This window comes from Lepidochelys kempii, chromosome 4, assembly GCF_965140265.1.
Source record: "Lepidochelys kempii isolate rLepKem1 chromosome 4, rLepKem1.hap2, whole genome shotgun sequence".
In the NCBI taxonomy this organism is placed as follows: domain Eukaryota; kingdom Metazoa; phylum Chordata; order Testudines; family Cheloniidae; genus Lepidochelys; species Lepidochelys kempii.
The window spans coordinates 123,349,405-123,372,889 of record NC_133259.1 but is presented as its reverse complement, the minus strand read 5'-3'; the positions used below and the strand labels follow the sequence as shown (position 1 = coordinate 123,372,889).

Here is a 23,485-nt window from a genome sequence, read left to right as displayed (position 1 = left end):
TGGCTACAATTAAGTAATTTCTAACCAGCTGACCAGAACAGAATTTACATTTTTCTCTCACTTTTCATATTCCATGTCCCTGTGCTAGCCACCGTGTACAATAATATGGAAGCTACTATGCATTCAACATTTGAGAATTAAAATGGAAATGCACTGAATTAAGTGAAAGTGCCACTTGGGATACTGAAGTGAGCTCTCAGCACAATAAATTGTAACTGGAAAAACAAAACTTCTGCGCACCTTTTGCTCAGCATAGTCACGCACAATTCACTTAAGCCCAACATAATGAGTAAAGTCAGCTGACCATGGTATAAGTAGCAACAAATTATGCCACAAGCTTAGTTTTCTTCGTCACCGTCTATTGCTTAGTAAGATAAAAATATCAAGCTAATCACTTTTTATGTGAACAGAGTACAAGGTTATATTTTTACCTTTTGAAAGAAGGTAGAAAAATCTTTAGTAACATTTCCTTTGGCTACTTTGTTTTTTAAGGCCATCTCCTCAATAGTGTCTTGAAGAAATTTTGCCACTTCAAGTTTCACTCTCAATTCTTTCTTCAATCTCTCCTCCTATAAAAAACAAGAGCATGTTTGCTTTAAGATGTCCTTTCCACAATTCTACCCATCGAGACTCCCTTCCCCCCACCTGTAAACCTCTCTCTGGATGAGGCTCCAGAGGTTTTTCCAATACTAGAGTATGTTAGATGTCATTACACCACAGCATTTGATCAGTTGCCATTTATTTTCCATCTATAACTTGTTTAGGAAGGACTGACTAGGCAAAAGGGAGGAGGGAGAGTGGCACTCTGTTAAAAATGGCATTACCTGTTTCGGAGTCACTAACTAGGAAGTAAATTATCTTGAATGCTATGGATCCATGGTCTAACAGACAACCACAAGATGGAGTACTAGTTTGTGTCTGCTACAGACCACCGAATTACAGGAGCGAACAGTATGACCAGCTCCTAAAGCACTTATGTGATCCAGGAGATCTTCAATCTGAGTGACAAACTGGACGTCTCAGGCTGCCAGTACTAAAATGTTCTTGAAATTTCTTAAAGTTATCTATAACTCAAAAAGGTTTGCATCCAACACAGGGTAATCTGAATTTTATATTAGATCTCACCTTGACAGCTAAAGAGGAACTGATCACAGAACTAAAAGTTAGTGGTTGCTTAGGCAAAAGTGCTCCTGACTTGATTATTCTGTTTGCACATAATAAATGTAAAGTCCCAACCAGTAAAATGACAGGTTTCAGAGTAACAGCCGTGTTAGTCTGTATTCGCAAAAAGAAAAGGAGTACTTGTGGCACCTTAGAGACTAACTGTAGCTCACGAAAGCTCATGCTCAAATAAATTGGTTAGTCTCTAAGGTGCCACAAGTACTCCTTTTCTTTTAAGCAGTAAAATGTATACTTAGCACTTTCAAAGCAAAAATTTCAAAAAGCTGAAAATTATGGTCAGATCAACTAGGAGAAAATTTTAAAAGAAAAATGTGAATGATAATGGAATACCCATTTAAGAACTTTTTACTAGAAGCCCCAAAGGCTGCAATCTCCCAACTGAGAAAGAAGACTACAATGATTAAAAAAACCCAGCTTAGCTAAGTGGGAAAAGTACAATATACAGATATAAAAATAAAACAAATGGAATAAAGGAAAAGTTCATATCAATCAATATAAATGAGAAAATAAAAAATTTAGGAAATAGATAAGGGAAGCAAAAGACCACAAATAAATCTATGACTAACAGAGTTAAGGACAACCAAAGGGAGATGGGGGGAGGATAGAGGGCTGCCACCTGGAGCTCTTTGTTGTGGGGTTTTTGTTTATGTTTAAGTGTATCAGAGAAAAAATGAGCCCTAACAACTGTATTGGTTCATTACTAAATGAAAGCGGTCGATTTTCCAGTAATGATGCAGAAAAGGCAGACGTGATTAATAAATATTTCTATTCTGTAGTTGGCCAGATAATATATCATCATTGTAAGAGTAAATACTTTCCATTCCAACAGTAACTAAGGAAGGATGTTAAACAGAAGCCACTAAAAAGTGTTTTTAAATAAGCAGGTCCATAAAACTTGCATCCAAGAGTTTTAAAAGAGCTATCAAAGGAGCACTCTGGACCATTAAAGTTGATGTTTAACAAATCTTGGAAAATTGGGGAAGTGCTCAGGGTTCAGCTGATCACCATATTTGGGGTCGGGAAGGAATTTTCCTCCAGGGCAGATTGGAAGAGGCCCTGGATGTTTTTCGCCTTCCTCTGTAGCATGGGGCACGGGTCACTTGCAGGAGGATTCTCTGCTCCTTGAAGTCTTTAAACCACGATTTGAGGACTTCAATAGCTCAGATATAGGTGAGAGGTTTTTCGCAGGAGTGGGTGGGTGAGATTCTGTGGCCTGCATTGTGCAGGAGGTCAGACTAGATGATCATAATGGTCCCTTCTGACCTTAATATCTATGAAAAAGTTCCAGAGAACTTAAAAAAAAAAAAAAAAAAAAGTTGATGTTCTGCTAATATTTTTACAGGGATGAAAGAGATTAGCCTGGTAATTATAGGCCTTTCAGCAACCCCAGGCAAAATACTGGAATTGTTAATACTTTTTAAATTTTTTTTATTAATAAGAGTCCTGGAATATAATACCAATCAACATGGGTTGATGGAAAATGGGAATATTAAACTAACTTGGCATGTTTCTTTGAAACTACAAGTTTGGCTGATAAAGGTAGTAGTGTTAATGTAATATACTTAGACTTCTGTAAGGCATTTGACTCTACTACATAACATTTTGATTAAGAAACTAGAACAATAGAAAGTTAACATGGCACACATTAAATGGATTAAAACTGGCTAACAGACAGGCCTCCAAATGTAACTGTAAACAGGGAATCACTGAGTAGATGAGTTTCAAGTGGGATCCCAAGGGATCTTTTTGGCCCTATAATATTTAATATTTTTATCAATGATTTAGAAGAAAACAAAATTACTGATAAAGTTGGCAGATGACACAAAGATTGAGGGAATGGTAAATAATAAAGAGGACAGATCACTGAGACAGACGTACCGGCATAACTTGGTAGCTGAGCGCAAGTAATCAACAAGAATTTTAATATGGCCAAATGTAAGGTCAAACATCTATGAACACAGAATACAGGTTATATTTACGGGACGGAAAAGACTATGCTGGAAAGCAGTGTGTCTAAAAGAGACTTGAGGGTCGCAGATAAATCAGCTGAACACTAAGCTCCCCCTGCAACGCTGTGGCCAAAAGGGTTAATGTGAACCTTGCATGTAAAAACTGGTGAAAATTGAGTAGGGAAGTTATTTTACCTCTGTATTTGGCACTAATGAACAGGAACACTACGTCCAGTTCTGGTGTCCACAATTCAAGAAGAATGTTGGAAAATTGGACAGGGTTCACAGGAGAGCCATGAAAATGATTACAGGACTAGAAGACATACCTTACAGCGAGAGACTTACAATGCTCAATCTATTTAGCGTATCAAAGAGATGGTTAAGAAATGACTTCATCATAATGGAGAACAGAAATCTGATAGAGGGGTCTTCAGTCTAGCAGAAAAAGATAGAGCAAGATCCAACTGCTAGAAATTGAAGCTAGACATTCTAGCTAGAAATAAGAGGCATTTTACTTTTATTATTTAATAGTGAGATTAATTAACCATTGGAACAACCTACCAAGGGGTGGATTCTCAATCACAGGAAATTTTAAAATCAAGATTGGATGTTTTTTCTAAAAGATATACTTTAATTTAACTACAGCTGTTCGGCATGAAACAGAAATTAGTTCAGGGAAGTCCTGTGACCTGGATTATGCAGGAGGTCAGACTAGATCACAAAGATCCCTTTCTGGCCTTAAAAATCTATCTATTTTATGTCATGTTAGTGCCATGTAATTCAGTCTGAATTTAATAAACCAAGGGTTTTATTCAGTGGAACAAGCCAACCTACTCTCCTCTGCATATGATATTTAGGTAAGAGCCACCACTCCTTAGTGTTGCAACTCTTTCCATTAAAAAAAATGATTTTTCTGCCATACCCTGAAAAAAAAGGGAAGATCAACATCTTTTCTTCAGCATCCTGGAGGTATGCAGAAGAGGAGGTGACCTTTAACCATGAATTTCAGTACAGTTGAAGGCTGCATTTTCTCACAAGTTCAATTTTATTTTATTTTTTTTAAGTAACTATCCATTAAAAGAATTATCACCCTTATATTACTGATATTTACTCTCAAGCTTACCTACATCTTTAAATAGGTTTGTCTGGGAATACAATTTTATCAACTTCTGACATAACAGAAAGTTTTGTAAATTGTTAAAACCGAATCCAATGTCTAAAGCACTGAGCACACTTTCATTAGAACTATGTTAGAACTTTTAAAATTGATAGCATCCTCCTAGCCAGAATCGTATATCCCAGCCAGGTTAAACAGGAATAAACTATTAAAACTGTTTTGTTAAACAGGTTTCAGAGTAGCAGCTGTGTTAGTCTGTATTCGCAAAAAGAAAAGGAGTACTTGTGGCACCTTAGAGACTAACCAATTTATTTGAGCATAAGCTTTCGTGAGCTACAGGTCACTTCATCGGATGCTAGCTCACGAAAGCTTATGCTCAAATAAATTGGTTAGTCTCTAAGGTGCCACAAGTACTCCTTTTTTTTGGTTAAACAGTTAGCAATTTGTAACCCAGGAAAATGTTAGCACCCTGCTATCAAGAAACAAATCAAGGCTTTCGCTTATGAAGTTTCAACAAGGAGCAAGTTAAAATTTCAAGTATAGTTTAGTTCTTGTTAAATATTTGACTGATTCCAAGTCTATGCTGTGGTTACCTTCTTAGATTTTGTCTCAAACGTTGAAGGAAGCATACTAGGGAACAGCTTAAGGGCTACTGGAAGCAGAAACTCCATGAACGGGACGACGACGAAGACTAGGAAAGGAACCAGGCGAAAGAGATCAGCACATATCCTAAGGAACTGGGAGAAAAATGAGAGGCATTAATAGACAAGAACAAAATTTTACACAGCAACATTAAAAACAAAAGAATGCTTAATACAGACATATTACAATTTAAACCAGCAAACGTGTGTGTTCTATGAAGATATTTCAAATTCTCAGGAACTACAAAATATGATGAGATGAGTTGAGTTGCTCCAAAGTACGGCCCATGCAGGGCTCTAATGATCTCCCCATAGAAATCAGGGTGACACTGTAACAGACAGAATGGGGGCAAGACAAATGCTCTGGCTCCAACAGCAGATATGAGGGTCCCAGGAGGTGAAAAGATGTGAGAGGGAGGAGGCAGGGATGGAGCTCTGATCGCAGTACACACTCACTCAAACAGAGCGGTTGTCACCCAGCCAACAAGCTCCAGCTCGGCCCTCTGAACCATGCAGCAGTAGGCTGCAATATATGGCAACAGGCCGCCTGGCATTCTGGGAATTGTAGACCCCAGACTGCTCAGACGGAGGAGGTAAACTACAACTCCCATAAAGGAGCACGACAGTTTGCTCCTGCATAGTGAACAATGTGCCTTTTTGAAAGAGGTGGTGGTGTACTTTAAACTAGTGGGCAGCAATGGCAGGCACTGAGAGGAGTGTAGTTGTCACCACTGTCTGTCCTTGTTGTGTCTGTGTGTGTTAGAGCTGCGGCGGCTGTGCAGGTGTGTTTGAGTTCCCCACTTGGAGGGCAGCGCTGCACACGAGGGCCCAGGATTGTAGCCTCCTTGCCCGGAGCGAGGACGGAGATATGCTGGGGCAGGAGGTCTCTGGAGAGCTGGGGGTGGAAGGGAGCACTTCGTACAACCCTGCAGGACTGATGCATGGTGACCCGTGGAGCTGGTCATAGAGCCCTGCAAATCTGCCGATATCCACTTTATATCTACAGATATAAATATTTGTAGACCATTTTTGCAGATCGGATACAGATACAAATTTTGTACCTGCGCAGCGATCTAACAATGTGAAATAACTGGTACCATGAGACCAACTTGACCTAGCTGCCAGTCCTGTCCAACACTGCCCTTTCTGACACCAGGCAACAAGCCTTAAGGTGCAAGATACGCTGCAACTACTCCAGTTAAAAGATATGTCTATTTCACCAGTCTACTGTCTTAGTTCAAGGCACCCTGTTTGAACAATTCCTTTAAAACAACCTCAGTGTCACCTCTCGATAGTATACCAGGTCACGAGCAAGCTTCAAATATAGCGAATGTACATCTTGTGAAAGATCCAACAGTACAGCACCTGTGGGCAAAGCTCAAATGCTTCAGACACAGTATCAAATGTGTTGCAAATAAGTGGGGCCTTCATGACTCTCCTTGCTCAATGGACATGCTCAATGCCCTTCTGCCAACTGCTGAATGGTTAAGACATTTAGACTAATGTGCTTGACTTAAATATCTATATAAATGCAATCACAATAAAATAATAATAGGTTTCTTTTTTCTGTAAGCTACCACACACTTCAGTTCAGTGCCAGTATTTCTACAGTACCGAAAACTGGTGAAAGTATTTCCAAAGCACATAATGAGCCTCACTGTGTCTCAATAGGATTGTTAAATATCTCACTTAAACCCTAGAAAGCACCTGAACACAGGAGATGGTGATTGCTGGTCCTCAAAGCAGCTTTAAATTTCCCTTTTTATTCATTTCTATTTCTGCTTCCGCTCCTCTGCTTACATGCATGATGTACTGGAGACTGAGTAACCAAGAACAAATGAAGTCATTTTTCCTCACCTCATTATAATTGTGATATATATTTAATTTCATTGTAATGCGCACAACTGTTGTAAATGAACCATAGCTCTTCTGGAGTGGAAGGAAATGAAGTGTAATTCTCCAAATCAGGCCGATGCCTTCATGCCAGAATCTTGAACTACCTGAAAAGAATATGTCCCCCCCAACTTTTAACTAACAGAGCATTACGTAGTATACATACACACAAGTCCTTTGTGCACTAGCTGCATGCGTGTTAATTTAAATTACATTAGGGAGTGAAAGCTTTTGCTTTGGCCCTAATGTTGATAGGCTTGTACCAGTTTTATCATGTAAGCCAGGGGTAGTCGGACCGTGGGCCAAATCCAGACCACCAGGATCCGCAAAATCTTTGTATTTACTTATTGTTACCGCAATGTGAAAAATATTTCTCTGGAGTCTGGAACTATACCTTGAACAGGAAGTATATACCTCAATGAAAAACAACTGACTAAGCAATCCAGGTACTTGGCAATGTAGGTCAGTTTCTAAATCTACAATTAAAAGTTGAAGGCCAGGTCTACACTACTGACTTCATAGATAACTACAGCTATGCTTGTCAGCAGCATGACAAGGTATGGTCTCTGACCAAAACAGCTGTGCCAGCAAAAGTCCCCAGAGCAGACACTGGGAAAACCGTGCTATTGCCTATACCAGTTGTTTCGTTGTGGATGGAGGAGCAAGGTGTCTTGGAACAAGTTATAGAGCTAAAGTGCAGTTTGGCTGGTTGTCAGGGTTCCTTCCCCATTCTGAACTCTAGGGTACAGATGTGGGGACCTGCATGAAAGACCCCCTAACTTTATTCTTACCAGCTTAGGTTAAAAACTTCCCCAAGGTACAAACTTTGCCTTGTCCTTGAACAGTATGCTGCCACCACCAAGCGTTTTAAACAAAGAACAGGGAAAGAGACCACTTGGAGACGTCTTCCCCCCAAAATATCCCCCCAGGCCCTACAAACCCCCTTTCCTAGGGAGGCTTGAGAATAATATCCTAACCAATTGGTTACAAAAATCAAAAATCCAAACCACTGGATCTTGGAACAATGGAAAAATCAGTCAGGTTCTTAAAAGAAGGATTTTATTTAAAAAAAAAGAAAGGTAAAAATCATCTCTGTAAAATCAGGATGGAAAATACTTTACAGGGTATTCAGATTCAAAACACAGAGGATCCCCCTCTGGGCAAAACCTTAAAGTTACAGAAAACAGGAATAAACCTCCCTCTTAACACAGGGAAAATTCACATAAAACAAAAGATAAACTAATCCGCCTTGCCTGTCTTACCTATACTGGTTGCAAAATTGGAGACTTGGATTAGGATGGGTTGGAGAAGATGGATTTCTGTCTGGCCTCTCTCAGTCCCAAGAGAGAACAACCACGTAAACAAAGAGCACAAACAAAGCCTCCCCCGCCCAGATTTGAAAGTATCTTGTCCCCTTATTGGTCTTTTGGGTCAGGTGCCAGCCAGGTTAGCTGAGCTTCTTAACCCCTTTACAGGTAACAGGATGTTGCCTCTGGCCAGAAAGCATTTTATAGCACTGTATACAGAAAGGTGGTTACCCTTCCCTTTATATTTATGACACTGGTATAATCTGCGTCCACACTAGGAGCGCTTTGCTGGTATAGTATACCATTATAGTTATACTTGCAAAAGTTCTCCTAGATCTGACTGAAATTTCAACTGTGAGATCCTTTTGGAAGCAGCACGTGCTCAGCAACACGTAAAAGTTAGACCATTTTTATTCAGGAGCCAGAAAATTTTAAACATCCAAATTTGAAAGTTTTGATCTACTGTTTGCAGGATCAAAAGTGACTTATTAATTCCCAAAATGGAAGGTTAATGAACACTGCAAAGCTTTAGAAGTTCTAAGTAAGTACAGGAAAATACTTAGAGAGAATTGAAAATGCAGATACAGTACATATGGAATTATTTCCTTTATTCTCTTTAAAAGAATGCAAAACTCAAAATTTATGCTTATAACTCATTAAAATCTCTTTGTACGTATACATCTACGTTTGTTTAAGGTGAAATCCAAATCTCCTATCCTAAGTCCAAGTATAACAATGGAGAATTTGTGCTAATTATACTGTGGTTTGGCCCAACTGATCTCCACACATGATTAAGTTCACTAGCTTCTACAAAAGCAGGATTTTGACAGTTTTACACGAGCAATAGTTTGATTGCCCTAGCCATGTTACTATTGCTCTTAATGTGGTCAGGTTACTTGGATATCTGTTCATAATTGCTTCCAGAAAGGAAGGAAAGGGGAGGCAGAAATATAACTAATTTGTCAGTTGGTGTGAAGATAAGATTTCACCAGAGACTGTCAAGAGGTTTAAGGTTACATAAAATGTTTACTTTAAAAAAAAAAAAAAAATCCAACAGTGAGTTTTGTATAATCTGGCAGCGAGATTTTGAAACCTGTTTGACCAACCTGAAATTTTATATTAATCAGAATCACACTAGATTTTAAGATAAATGTTTTAAAGAAATAAGAAAAGCTGCATTAAAAGGGGTGAATAAGTTTTAAAGAAAGTATGTGAAAAGAGTTGATTGTCCCTTGGTTCTAATCTTATGATAATTGGTCATCCAGAAGTTAAGTATTTTGCTGAAATGCAGTAATCTAACCATCTAATGTACCACAAAGCATATTTCTAGTTGGCATTCCTTCACTGTCTCTAGCTCCATATAATGAAAAGACAAAGCTGTATTTTAAAACTGCAAAAGTGCCTTTTTGTAAATCAGGCCTTTTCTACACTGAAGTTTTTTACACCAGTGTAGCAATCCAACTACTATTCCTGGGGGAATTCTGTGTCATTGTGCATGTGCAGAATTCACAGCCCCTGCAGATTTATTTGCTTCCCCGCAGAAAAATGTCTTCTGACCAGGAAGAAAAGGGAAGCCACAAGAGCGGTCATGCCCCCGCCCCGGCAGTTCAGGCAGGTCAGTTTGGATACCCAGAGCAGCTGGTAGATATGTAAATCACCACTGGCAGGGGAAGAGAGGGGGACTGGGCAGTCTATTGTGGCACGCTCGGTGTGGAGGGGAAGGGCTTTGGGGTGTTTCTGAAGAGGTAGGTGTAGGACAGGCTCTGTTCCCTCAGGCAGAGCCAAATGTAGCAGCCTGCCTGCTTGAATTGTTCCCATTGTTCTTCATGAATTCCCCAAGGAGTACAAAACAGATATAAAAATTTTAAGGCTCCTTTACATTGCCAGAGTGGTGTAAAGGAGTCTTACTGTAAAGGACAATATAACCTTAGAAATGCTTATGGTGCTTTAGGGGTTAGAACTGGTTTAAATTTTTGGAATGAAAAGATTTCCTATCAAAATGTGCTCCATGAGCTGTTTGCTACTGACCTTTTTGGAGATGGCCAGTAGCCAGTAGAAATTATGAGTTTGAGTCCCCAGCCCTCTCTTGCTCTTCAATTGCCTATGATGTAACACTGAGCATATCCCTGCATATATTTGTTGACTAATAACTAGAAGTAAAGGATCAATACTAGCTACATTACTATTAGACAGAGAGGGTTTGGTGATTTTCTCCCATGCTCCCCACTCCCTTTCTCCATCCACTGTATGGAGTTTCAATTATTTTGGTAATTTATTTAAACCAACTTGAGTATATTGCATTATTTTGACAAAAAAATATGCAGAATTTTAAAATATTGTGAGCAGAATTTTTTATTTTTTTGGTGCAGAATTCCCCCTGGAGTAAACTACAAACACACTGTGTCGGTGTGAAAATGTAACTTACAGCAGTACAAAAACCTGTGTGAAACAAGGCCTTTCATGTGAGAGAAGTACACTTTAGATAAAAGCTTAGACAAGGAAAAAACATGGCAATGCACCAGATCACCAATCCACTGCAAGCAGCACAGTTCAATCACGGCTAGACAACAGCACTTAGGAACAACATATTCTCAGTCAGATCCTGTACAAGCTACCTAAAGACAAGACCAGTCTTTCAACAGCAGTGCTTCTAACTTTCTGTCCTGATTTGCACATTTTAACATGTCAGAAGCAGTGTGGTCCTATGAATAGGATACAGGATTTAAGACAGCTGGGTTCTAGTTCTACCACGTTAACTGAAGTTACAACTTTTGTCACTCAGTTTCCCCTCTATCTGTTGAACAGAGGTAATGACAATACCCAACTTTGTGAATAGTTTTAGATGTACAGATAAAAACAATGAGTACGCACTAATATTATGCATATATGGAAACTATCACAATATAGAATTTATTTTTGTTAATCTAGCAAAGATGGATTATACCATGGATTTAAAACATTTTAGTATCCTCATCAAGAGCCTGATTTTTAGAGCTCTGCACGGATACAAAATTTGTATCTGCATCCAATCCATGATCCACAAACATGGTCTGCAGATATTAAGTGGATAGCTGCAGATTTGCAGGGCTCTACTGATTTTTTTAAAACTAGCTACAAAAAAAAAGCATGCAATTACAGCAACTACATGTGAAAATGAGGTTATTTTCATATTTTGCACAAGATTACCAAACATGCATGTAATCATGGTAGTGTATGCAGTTTAGACAATGAAGACTCTGAATATAGCCAGCTGTGTTTTATTCTTGCTTTAAGAATAAACTCATTTTTTCCCCAAGATTCCTTATTACTATTTTCTCAAGGCCCCCGCATCGCCCCAAAACCCCTCAACTACTTGCTGTCAACTGAACTGCTATAAGAAGTGTTCCACTCACTGATTCTGTCATGCAGGCTGATAAAGGGAAAATTAATACAAGTTAATCAGTACCTTTAGGCAGATTACTCTTGGGGTGCTAAAGAATGTGTCTGCATTACTCAACTGGGGTCTTTTAATTATGCCAGTTCTCAAAGAGTTAATTTTGTTTTTACAGCTTCTCAACCATTGCATGTGAAAGTAATTAAAGCCCTACTTTCTTCCCCAACAATCTTAATGCACTGAATTTTAAAAAAGGTTTTTAATTTTCTCACTGAATAAACAGGTTTCCTTTTTCCAGGAATTGAAAGCTGCTATCAAGACCGTTTTATTTCATTTGATCTATTTTTTTTTAAATAAAAGATCTAAAATATACTGCTATCCTGATTGCAGAGCATTCCAAGTTCATCTTCAGGAGTACTACACTCCTCCTCTGTTCATTATTTTTATACGTTAGCCACATGCCACCAATGTGAGAACCAGTAAAAAGTTAAGAAGACCTATTCCTAGACTTGTTTCACTTTTTGGATTAAGTGCTAGAGCGTCATGGTTTTTAATAATTTAATACCTCTATTTTGCAATCTTAGTTAAAACATCAATGTATCACATAAATCAAAATCACTACCAAAATTTTAATCTGCTTTTTCTTTGTATAGCAATAAATACAAAACTCGTGTGAAACAACTTTTCTAGAGGTGCTTTAACTCTGCTACTCTTGGTGAGATAAGAAAATGAGAGCCTATAGGAAGTAATGGCATGTACACACTTGCAAAGGGAAAGGGAAAGAGGAAAGACAACCAGAGAAAGAGCAGATTGCAATTATTTGCCACCTGCTAAAAAGAAGAAAGGACACCCCAGCCGACCTCTGTGGCAGCCAAGTGATATAAAATAAATTTCTCTTTAAAAAAAATTTAGTTCCACAGGAAAAAATCACGAGGAAGATGGTACATAATGACTAATTACAAGCTATCTACGTATAAAACGTTATAACCCACCAACCAGAACGTGCCATTATTTTTGCTTGACACCTGCCTGGACCATTACTGGGCGACAAAGTGTTATAATAAAATGTCTTGGGGTCAGCCCTGAAGTCAGAAAAGGCCAGAATTCTATCTACGATTCTAGTATTTCCTTCAATATAATGTGAAATTAAAAATAATAATAAAAATAATCATCATTTGTGCTGGAATAAGACAGATTCTATAACCTAGACGGTCAATGTAGAATGTGTATATCAATTTGTGTATTTTTAATACTTTTGTTCTCCATTGTTGTTCTTTGTGGTTTCTCCTCCTCACACCTAACTCCAGCTACCAAGACAATTCTCTATTTTTACCTCCATGCAAGCCCTCCTTCTATATTCTCCTATTTGTTTTTGGGGAAAACGTCTCTCTAAAGATTCAGAAGCACCAACATAAATTGAAATCCAACTTATTGATTGAAAAGTAAAAGCAGTGTTCAAATTAAAATGATAGCTTGGAAGTTTTCAAAGTGCTCTTTCAATTAAAATGTATGATTTATTTTCTTTGAAGATTTAGCATCACAAGTGATTAATTCTTGCCTCTGTAGACCATCCATCCCATCATTTAAACATTTTCTTAAATACCAATAGAAAATTACAGTTAAAGTTTAAAATAAAGTTCTACTTCAAAGCAAGTAATTCATTACTGGATGAAACTTACAACCTTGCAGAAAGCTCCTTAAAGGTGCTGCATAATTGGAGCATGGATCCACCCCATTTGTGCGGGCACTCTGCACTAAAGTGAACTTCATTCTATCAGGCATTTAAGGGCCTAACCTTGAGAAGCACTGAGCACCTTCAGAGTTGTGCCCTTAACTCTCTAAGAAAAAAAATGTATGCAATTCACCAGTGTGGTAAAACATGCAAACTAGATAACAGTTTAAATTACAAAACTTCAGAGGCATCATCTCCACAACCTAGTTGATTTCAAAAAATGAGTTAAAGTAGTAGATACTAGAGGTACCCGGAGCTGCAGCCCCCTTCTGCCTACCAATTTTTGTGATTTACACTTCCCTATTTAAAAAAAATGCCTTTCACTCTTTTTGTTGTAGGAAAGACTCACATACAAATAGAGAAAACTAACTAACTAACTAGACTACACAATGGAAGTAATGACAGAACATTGTCAATGTGCCCTAGTGGACAGAGCAGTAGAATAGGACTCAAGAGACTTGGGTTCCATCTCTGGTTCTGACCCAGCTTTCTGGATGACCTTGGGCAAATCACCTCCCTTTCTGAGTTCCCCCTTCTGTAAAGTGGGGATAATTATACTGAATTCCTTTGTAAAGTGCTTTCAGTTCTATGGATGAAAAGCACTGTATAAGAGCTAGGTACTATTACACCAGACCCTCACTAGAATGAGGGATTTGGGATCCATGCCAAGTACCACGTTATAGCGGGGACCGCATTAAAATGAAATTACTGTATACAGTAAATGTCACATCCATAAAGTATAGAAAACCTTAGAAAATAAACCCCTACTTGAAGGAAACAAACGAGAAAAAAAAAGTGTTGCTTTATTAGAGGTTTAAAGTAGACATTACAATAAACTAGTCTAGTTTTCTTAAAAAAGTCGGTGAGTTGCTTTTGCTTTTTGCTGCTGTGCCACTTCCGCTTAGCAAACTGCAAAAGACTACTTAGCTGCATAATTTTTATAGGCTCAACATCTTGCATCTCAAACCATCTCAAAGCAGTCTCTAAGCTGGCTATGGTCGCAGTGGACGTTGGAACGATGTCCTCTTCCTCTTCTTCCACGGCGAAGGCCAATTCTTCAACTTCCGGAATGTTGTTTGATCGTACTGCCTGAAGGATTTGGTCATCCGTTAGACTTTCAGCAACGGGACAAAATTCTTCTGCTTCATTGTCGCCTCTTATCCAGGACTCGATATTTTGTGGCAGAAAAGTCACTCCGAGCCCAAACAGTTGCTGGCACAGCTCCTGCATCCACTCCATGTCTGTTCTTCCAACTTCCTCCTCTGTAAATCCCTCGAAGTTGTATTCCTCATCAGACTGTGATCTGCTTTCTTCATTTTCTTCCAGGAGCGGGTGGCCAAACAACTCTCAGTCCCACCATCCAACAGCGGTTTATCGTTTCAGCGTGTAATAAATTCCAGGAATTGCAACCAATGTAGACAAAGTCTTTTATAGTCAACTTCTTCAGAAAATCGGTGACAGACAACTCGTTTTCTATCATTTGTTGTACCAAGTTCAGTCAATAGTGCTGCTTAAAAATGGTGATAACACCTTGATCAAGCGGCTGGATTTTGAAAGTCGTGTTTTTATGTAAGTATTCAACCCATATTTTACCATCAGGGTTCCGAGTCTTTCGGCCGGAGGATGTGCTGGACAGTTGTCTAGCAAAAGAATGGCCTTTTCTTCTAAGTGTTTTGCCCGGAAATGCTTTCGCACAGAAGGGATAAATTCGGTGAAGAAAGATTGTTCAAAATTCTCTCTGGTCATCCAGGAATATTTGGAGTTCTTGTATGAAAACGGTAAGCAATTCACATTTATGTGATGAAAGCACTCAGACTTGCGAGACTTTCCAATGCACAATGGTTTTAATTTATGCTTGCCTGTTGCATTCACACAAAACAGTAAAGTAAGGCGATCTTTTGCCTGTTTGTATCCTTCTTTTTTACGTTCATCTGTTCTGACAGCCAGGTTTTATCAGGCAACATTTTATAATAAATTACTGTTTCGTCTGCATTGTAAACCTGTTCCTCTGAGTAACCCTCTGCCTATAAAATTTCCCTCAGCTTCGCAGGGTACGATTGCGCAGCGTCGGCATCAGCAGAGCGTTTTTCTCCCAAAAGTGCAATCTGAGAGATTTCGTGTCTTTTCTGAAATAGCCATAGCCAACCTGAACTCGCCTTAAAAATTGCTGAATTCGCCATTAAGTTCCCGGTCAAATTTTTCCACTTGCATGGCTATAAGCGGACCAGAGATTGGAATGCCTTTCTGCTGTTCTTGCACAAACCACGTGTACCACGCAGAATCAAGATCGACATCATTCGCTAAACGGGTTCATTTTCTTTGAAGGCCATGATCTTCATTCAGGTTCTGAATGTAAGTTCCAAGCTTGTCAGCATTCTTTAGCCATCCACGAAAGGTGAACTCGTTAATGCCAATATCGCAGCTAATCTTTGCCTGGGTTTCGCCATTCTTAAGTCATTCAACAGCATCCAATTTCTCCTGCACCGAGTAAGCCTTCCTTTTCCCAGACATTTTGACATCTTTCTAAAGATAAATACTGTACCTGTAAATTTTTATTACATTACATTTGTATGGCATTCTAGGCCTACAGCAATCGTCTTAGGGCTTGTCTACTCTACCGCTTGGGGTCCATCTAAGATACGCAACTTCAGCTATGTGAATAGCTGACGCTCTCCTGTCGACCGTGCTTGTGCTCCTTGTTCTGGTGGGTACTAGAGTCGACAGGAGAGCACTCAGCAGTCTATTTATCGCAGCTTTACTCAAAAAAATTGTACTGTACAGTACTTAGATTTGGGATCCATGGCCGTGACCGCATTATATCTGAATTCACGTTATATAGATGTGCGTTCTAGCGAGGGTCCAGTATTGTAACTAAATGAACTAAAATATTTTTCTTCTCTAATCTCTTCCAGTTGTAGTAATCTTACCTGTTTTTTGTGCCAACAGCAGGCAAGACTTTAAGCTGAATTCACCCCTTTAAGACTTTTTAAGTATTCTTTTAGTACAAGTTGAAGACCCTTGGTCAATTTAATATATAAATCTTTGGTTCAGGGTTTTATGGGAAACTTTTTAAAACTAAAGAAACAACTCATTGTCAACCAGTAATTCACAAAATCACTAGTGCCCCTCACTGAACACATGATCTTTACAAATAGGATTAGTTTTTCTTTGATCAACTTTCACAAGTTCTTGAAAACAAAAAACAACACCTATAAACCTTCATAGATTTGTACATGGGAAGCCAAAAACTGAAAAGATAGAATTCCTCTTGGATTTCTAACACATATCCAGTACTGTAATACGTGACTTACCTACACATGTGCCTACAGCCTAAAAAATTATTTCAGATATTTCTTAAGTGAGTTGAAGCACACGATGTCAAGACTATTTAGCTGCTTCACTGATCTGACAAAATATTTAAAAGGACATTATACCAAATACACTCTCAGTCTACCTGCCTCCCCTGTTCAGGTATAGTATAACACTGCCCTCCTGTAGGCTCTGTATTGTCATAAAGAGACAGCTTTGATTTAAAAACAAACAAAAAAACTTAATGCACTTTTTTACTTTGAAGAAAATCAAAACAAGATCATTTAAGGACATTCAATGTATTATTTGACACAAAAGTTTTCTACGTTCTGTATGTCTGAGAATGTACTACTATATGTTCTGAGTCACACAACATAACAACTGGGCCCCAGGGGCCCGATGGATAAGGCAATGGCTTTCTAAGTCAGAGATTGCGGGTTCAGGTCCCATCTGGGGTGAAAAACTACAATTTAGTTAAATCATCTCCTTTTAGGCTACATACCAAGAACCTGTCCATTTTTAGTCATTGTACTAAAAACAGTTTTAAGAAAATAAATCAAAGCTACAAGCCTGGTTTAAATTCAGAGTCAAGAACATACCTTCAAATCCAAGCAAAATGGGAAACATTCTTAACATCAACCTCTAAATTGTGTTAAGATTTATTCTGGTTTGAATCATAGCTCCCACAAGTGGTTCTAAGTGTTTTCAAATTAGTCTATTTTGTTTAGGAACAAATAAAATATGCATTTATCCATTTTACACTCAAAGCATCTACTATAATAGTTCAAATAGCTTGGTTTTCAAACAACTTCTGGTAAGCAATTGGTCCCCAGTATTGCATAATTATTTTTTGTACATAAAAAAAACCTGAAAAATTATATTTTGACAACTGACTAATAAAAGATGTCCCTTTTGTCAGAAGAAATGTTTACTGTACGTTGCACAAGTGCATTAAAAAATTGATATAACAAGACAACTATTGAATAGAACAGCTTCTGTATCATGTTCATTTTTGATATATGATACAGTACTTTTCCCATCAATTGAGTGCGTCTTCACTAGACCCGCTAAATCAGTGCCACTGCATCAATTGCAACTGCGCCAGTTTAGCTCCGTAGCCCTAAGTTTGGGAGACTCACTAAAATAAATTAACATATACATAAATATAGATACTGTTTATGTGATATGAATAAACCTCAGTCTTTTTTTCAATTGGCTGCATCAGATACTGGATAAAGTTCCCTTAACTAAGGATGCTAGAGGTAACCTTATTGATTCTAAATACAAAGAAAAAAAAAAAAAGACAAGGAACCCACTCAATTTAACCCAGGCAAGGAGTCTAATCACTCAATAGTAAATAGAACAGACTACATGTACTCATTACCTGCCTCCGTTCCCGGCGAGACAAAACGTTGCCATGAAGTATTCGCCAGAGCATTCTTGCAGCAATTTTTGTGTCAATCCATAACAATCGAAAGCCATGATAATAGTGCTTCACCTCATCCGCAATCTTCTGTCCAAGAGATTTTTTAACAACCTCTACTGTTGGACTATATACAGGGCCTCCTTCTTCCATCTTCTTGTTTTTATCCTTTAAAGACTTCAGTGACTTTTCCACCATGGAGTCATCATTTCGGGGATGTGAAGAATGCCACCATCGTACTGGAAGATATTGGGGCCCCAAAATGCCCAAACTTGCAAGCGGAGTCCATGAGACAGGAGAGCTCACAACTTTAAAGTACATTTTTTCAGGTCCTTTAGTCAAACAACTGTACTGATCTTTCTTGGAGTAAAGGTAAACAGGGTGGACACTAGTGCAATATTTGAAGTGTACATTCCTTTAAGGAAGAAAGAAAAAGGCATTTAAGAGATCCAACAATATGTGCTAAAGGAGGAAGTTCTACTATATGTTTAAAATCACATTTATGAAGATCAAAAAGTGTATGTCACTATCACTTGAAAACCGTGATTATATACACAACGTTGTAACTTACTTATAGGTTCTTTTCCTGTAAACTACTTTCAAGGGAGGAAAAAGACTGTTTCAAAATTTCAAACGTGAGAAAAAACAGTGACCAGAATGCTTTCAATTTAGGTTAGAAAGCTAAGTGCAGACGTAAAACTAGAAATCAGTGAGAAGTAACTTATCTAAAGCATTTCATATCTCCTATACTCTGTGGATGGCACACAAAGACAAAGTACAAGCTGCTAGGTAGGGTTAAGGGGGAGAAAGGAAATTAGTATCAGATAAACCTACTTAAAATTTACCCCTTTATCATCTCTTTACCTCTAACATTCTTTCTCCAGCAGATATTTGGTCTGCTAAAACTGCAAGCTCAATCTTATCGATGGTCTGTATAGGACAACAGACTCCTATTTCATTAACCCCTTTTGATTCCTTTCTGAAAGAGGAATTAAATGTATTCTGAAAATGAACATAAAGGCATTGTTCCAAAAGTCCTCATTACATGTACAAAATTAAAACCACTCTCTAAATGCAATCAGGGATTCCTGTAGTGCTTTTTTTTTTTTTTTTTTTGAAGTGTAGAACTGTACTTTAACTTGGTATGTTATGAACTATACTGGTGATGGAATCCCCGAAAGGCAGTTGATAACCATCATAGCTCAGGATAACAGATCATGACAAATCTATGCTGTGATGGTGCCCAGGATATAGTACTCCCCAAGACAACTTCTTCAAGCCCACCCCTGCCCATTATTAGCATATGAAAATGTTTTCAAAATTGTTTAGTATAACCACTGTCCTACACTATGATTTAATATTTTATTATGGAAGAGTCATTTGCAGTTTTCTACAGTTAAGGCTAAGTTGAGTTTTAAATTTAAAGCAGGAAATTCAGCCACCGCGTTATTCTTGAAGAATAAGCATATCCTCCCAAAGATAGCACCACTTACTCTGAATACAGAATGAGTTTTCTGAAAATTTATAATTAAATCTATTAGTTCACCAGTTAAAATTAGTTTTTAAAATGGGTCCTGTAAGACTTGTGTCAAACCACACTTTTGTCCTTAGTGATCTCAGTAACAAAATAACAAACCCCTCAAACTTCCCATATAATTAAAACTAACCAAAATCTAATGCACAGTGACATTTGAAGATTTGTTTGTAACGCGTGTGGGAAAAAGAGGTTAATGGTAACCTTTTGGTGCTATTCTTTGTAACTGAAAGTTCTCTCTTCAGCACAGCTTTTCTACAGAGAAGATAAGAGATAAGTACTTAATCACAAGATGTCAAAGGCTATTTAAGATACAAAAAATAAAATTATGGGAAGTTAAATAAATTAATCCTGTGTAATTTTTAAACAAAAATAACTACCTAGCATCACTTGCAAGGTAGCATTTTTATGGAATTAGTTAAATGGGAACCCCAGGTCCCTGTATGGAAAAGGTAAATGTGGGTCTAATGAGGGATAGAAACTAAACAGCGACAAAGTGAGATGTTCTATACTCCTGGGGGAATTCTGTGCCACTGCACAACTAATGTTCCGTGCAGAATTTTATTTTTCCCTGCAGAATTAGTGCTATGGAGATGCTGGCTGCCACTAGGGGCCACTGGATCCAGCGGAGCCTGACTCTCCAGCTCACAAATACAGGACACTGCTGGTGGGGGTGGGAAAGAGAGCTGGAGGGTTCCAAGCAGATGTGGTTCCCAGCACATCCTGAAGGAAGGAGGTGGTGTGCAAGAAACTCCGTACAAACCTGGGACCCAGCATCACAGGCTGTTTGTCTCTCTAGATCCCAGGGCTCTGGGGGGTACCCCCTAGCTGGGCTACAGGGTAGGGGATGCAGGTGCCTGGGCTCTAGGGGAGCGCCCCATGGCTAAGCTCTTCAGAGGATGCAGCTGCCTGGGCTGGGGGGCACCAAACGGCTGGGCTCTGGAGGGGGGGGTACAGGTGTCTGGGTTGAGGGGGTTTCCATGATTGGGCTCAGGGAGCGTGCAAGTGTCTAGACTGTGGGGGCATCCTGCAGCTCAGCTCTGGAGGATAGTGGGTGCAAGTGTCTGGGCTGGGAGAAGCCCCACAGACTGGCCCTGGGGAGTAGGAGGTACAGGTGTTTGGGATGGAGGGGGAGGTGTGGGTGTCCCGCAGCTCAGCTCTGGTGGAGTTGGGGTGATGGTGTCTGAGACCGGACGGGTAGAGTCTTCTCCCAAGATGTTTCCAGCTGGCATGTGTGACACACCCAGATTGAGGCGCCCAACAAAAGCATAACAGAGAAACCGGAACTGGGCTGTCATAGGGGTTTCTTTAACTCTCTACTCCTGTGGGAATTTTTTTTTTTTTTTTATAAATAATTTTTTATTTATTTTATTCTGTATTGTTACAGACATACTTCTTGACAGGTATTTTGAAATATATTACCAAAATAACTGAAACTCGTATGCAGAATTTTAAAATATTATGGGTAGAATGTTTAATTTTTTGGTGCAGAATTTCCCAAGGAGTAGTTCTAACACAGATTATACATTTGTTGATACAGGAAAAGAGTAAAACTAAGTGGTCTATTTTCAATGTGGAAACTGGCTTATAGTGAGTTGTTCAAAGGATCTGTATGTTGTATGTATCTGTCTGATGTTAATGTATTTATTTATGATCTAGTATAGGAATAGAAAAGCCAAGCAAGTAAAATATGCTGATGACTAAATTTAATCAAGCTGAGAAAGGACCTAATAAAACTTGGCAACATGATGGCAGATGAAATTTAATGTAGAAAAGTGCAAGGTAACACGCATTTAAAGGAACATTTGAACTATTAATCCACATTTGACCAATTCTAAATTAAGCACTCAGACATTAGTGTTATTATGGACAGCTCCGTGGAGATATCTGATCAGTGCCCAGGAGTGGTCAAAAAAAGTGAGCAAATTTAAACACCATTATCTAATTAGATTGTAACCCTCACCTTAAATACTATGTTCAATTTTGGGTACCTCATCTCAAAAAGTATAGCAGGAATACAAGTGGTCTTGTATTCCAAAAAGGACCAAGAAAATAGAGGCATGGAAAAGACTCCCATACAATAGGAAATTAAATGTTAGAATTACATTTGTAGAACACTTTGAAGTTAGGAGGTGCATGAATTTCCCTGAAACCCTACATTCAAAAAGCCAAACATATAATACCAGACTCTCCTCTCTTTGTGGAAACCCTATTTAGTTTGGTGCATAAGCAGAGGGAAGAAGAAAGGATCAGAGTGGCACTGCAGAGACAATACACTCAAAAAAACAAGAGCTACTGTTTGCAAATAACTCCTTTTTCTCTTTCAGGACATTGTTTCAGAGCCCCACTGCTAGCAGGTTTCTTATAATGACCTCCCACTGACCAGCAGGAACTATGAACCCTACAGATTCAGTGATGGTACAGCTTAATCCAGAGCTCTAGTTTCCATAATATATAGGATGCATCCATATAGTGCCAGAGACGGGGAGCAACTGCACTGCAGAAAATTTTACCTGACTGTATCCAAGTGATCGTGAGGATGATCAGAGTTCACACCAGTGACTTTAAGATCCCCCAACACACTCTCTACCAAACCGTTCAAAGGGTGAAATTTGTGGAAATTTTGATCGACCAATCAAACCAGCACCCAGGACCAATCAAACCAGGACAATGTCAGTGTCCTGCCAAGGTCTGTTGATGTAATCCTTGTCAGAGTACCACTTTCTTACTGTGTGGTCAACCACTGGCACCATCCAAAAAACTGATATTGTGAATTGGTGGAATGCAGTTCAGTATTTCCTTAAGAGCCACTATTTACAAAAAACCAGACTGAAAGGGGTTATTTACCATCTGATATTAGCACAGATGACGACTTTGTGCCAACACTACTCATGATTAAGATTAAGATTTAGTCAAGAGTATTTTTAGTAAAAGTGATGGTCAGGTCACAGACACTAAACAAAAATTCACTGCCAGTGACCTGTCCATGACTTTTACTATAAATACCCCGACTAAACCTTAGCTGATCCTATGGTGCGGCTCTGGGGGGCTCCTGGGGCTGACAGTTGGCCCCTGCTCCAGTGGCAGTGGCTGACTGCCTCTGGGGCTCCAGCGGTCCCCAAAGCTAGCTGCCCAGGAATCAGCCACACTGGCCGCCGAAATCATGAAGGTCACAGAAAGTCATGGAATCCATGACTTCTGCAACCTCCGTGACAGACTTGCAGCCTTACTAATGGTTGGGAAGAGTAGTGTTATTTTGAAACAGAAGCTCTCCTAGACTGGTGCATTACTAGACTCAAGTCTTTCCATCCTTCTGGTCCTTTTTGGGAGAGGCCTTGCAGGCAAGTACTTTTTTTCGGAACATTTCAAATCTTCTTTTCCTAGACGGATCTACCATCTTGGGTAACACCCAAAAAAACCCCTAAAAAAATTAAAACTCGAGTATATTACACATTACTTATGAACTGGTTACAATTATTTACATAAATGACAGACAGGAAGACACTGGCTTTATGACAGCTTGGGCAGATGGATAGAGAGGAACTGAAGGATGAGGGTGTGACAGATTGGTGTATGTATGTATAAAAATATAAAATTTGTGACCTTCCACTGATAGCCACCTTACTGAAGAATATGACCTACATTTTGAACATGTAATTACAGCTTTCTAAAGTTGTCAAGGACAGACCCAGGGCAGCTTCTTTTAATTCTTGATACCTCCCAGAACACAAGACATGTTTACTGTGACTGTGTTCCAATTAAGGGGGTCTACCCCAAGACAGGTTTCAGAATAGCAGCTGTGTTAGTCTGTATTTGCAAAAAGAAAAGGAGGACTTGTGGCAACTTAGAGACTAACCAGTTTATTTGAGCATAAGCTTTCGTGAGCTGTAGCTCCTTTTCTTTTTACCCCAAGACAATGGCTTTACTACAGATAGGAGTGGGCTGGAGTGAATTGGATTTTCCTAGTTTGGATCCAAGGGGCTGGAATTTCCAAGCCAGCCACCTGATTGGAGTTCTGCAGCTGA

The 23,485-nt window shown here is 39.0% G+C and overlaps 1 protein-coding gene across 3 annotated transcripts in view; it reads right to left on the bottom strand.

The window, feature by feature from the left end:
* The window catches only part of LETM1 (leucine zipper and EF-hand containing transmembrane protein 1), a 65,855-nt gene that overhangs the window by 34,030 nt on the left and 8,340 nt on the right, over positions 1 to 23,485 (bottom strand). For 2 of the 3 annotated variants that reach the window (XM_073342750.1, XM_073342749.1), the window contains exons 3-5: positions 17,888 to 18,341; positions 4,842 to 4,985; positions 432 to 569 (exon numbers count right to left, since the gene is read on the bottom strand). In XM_073342750.1, the coding sequence (XP_073198851.1) occupies positions 432 to 569; positions 4,842 to 4,985; positions 17,888 to 18,341 (736 nt within the window). Of the gene's footprint in view, positions 1 to 431; positions 570 to 4,841; positions 4,986 to 17,887; positions 18,342 to 18,497; positions 18,517 to 23,485 lie in introns of those variants that run through there. The other variant, XM_073342751.1, reaches the window with a different exon arrangement.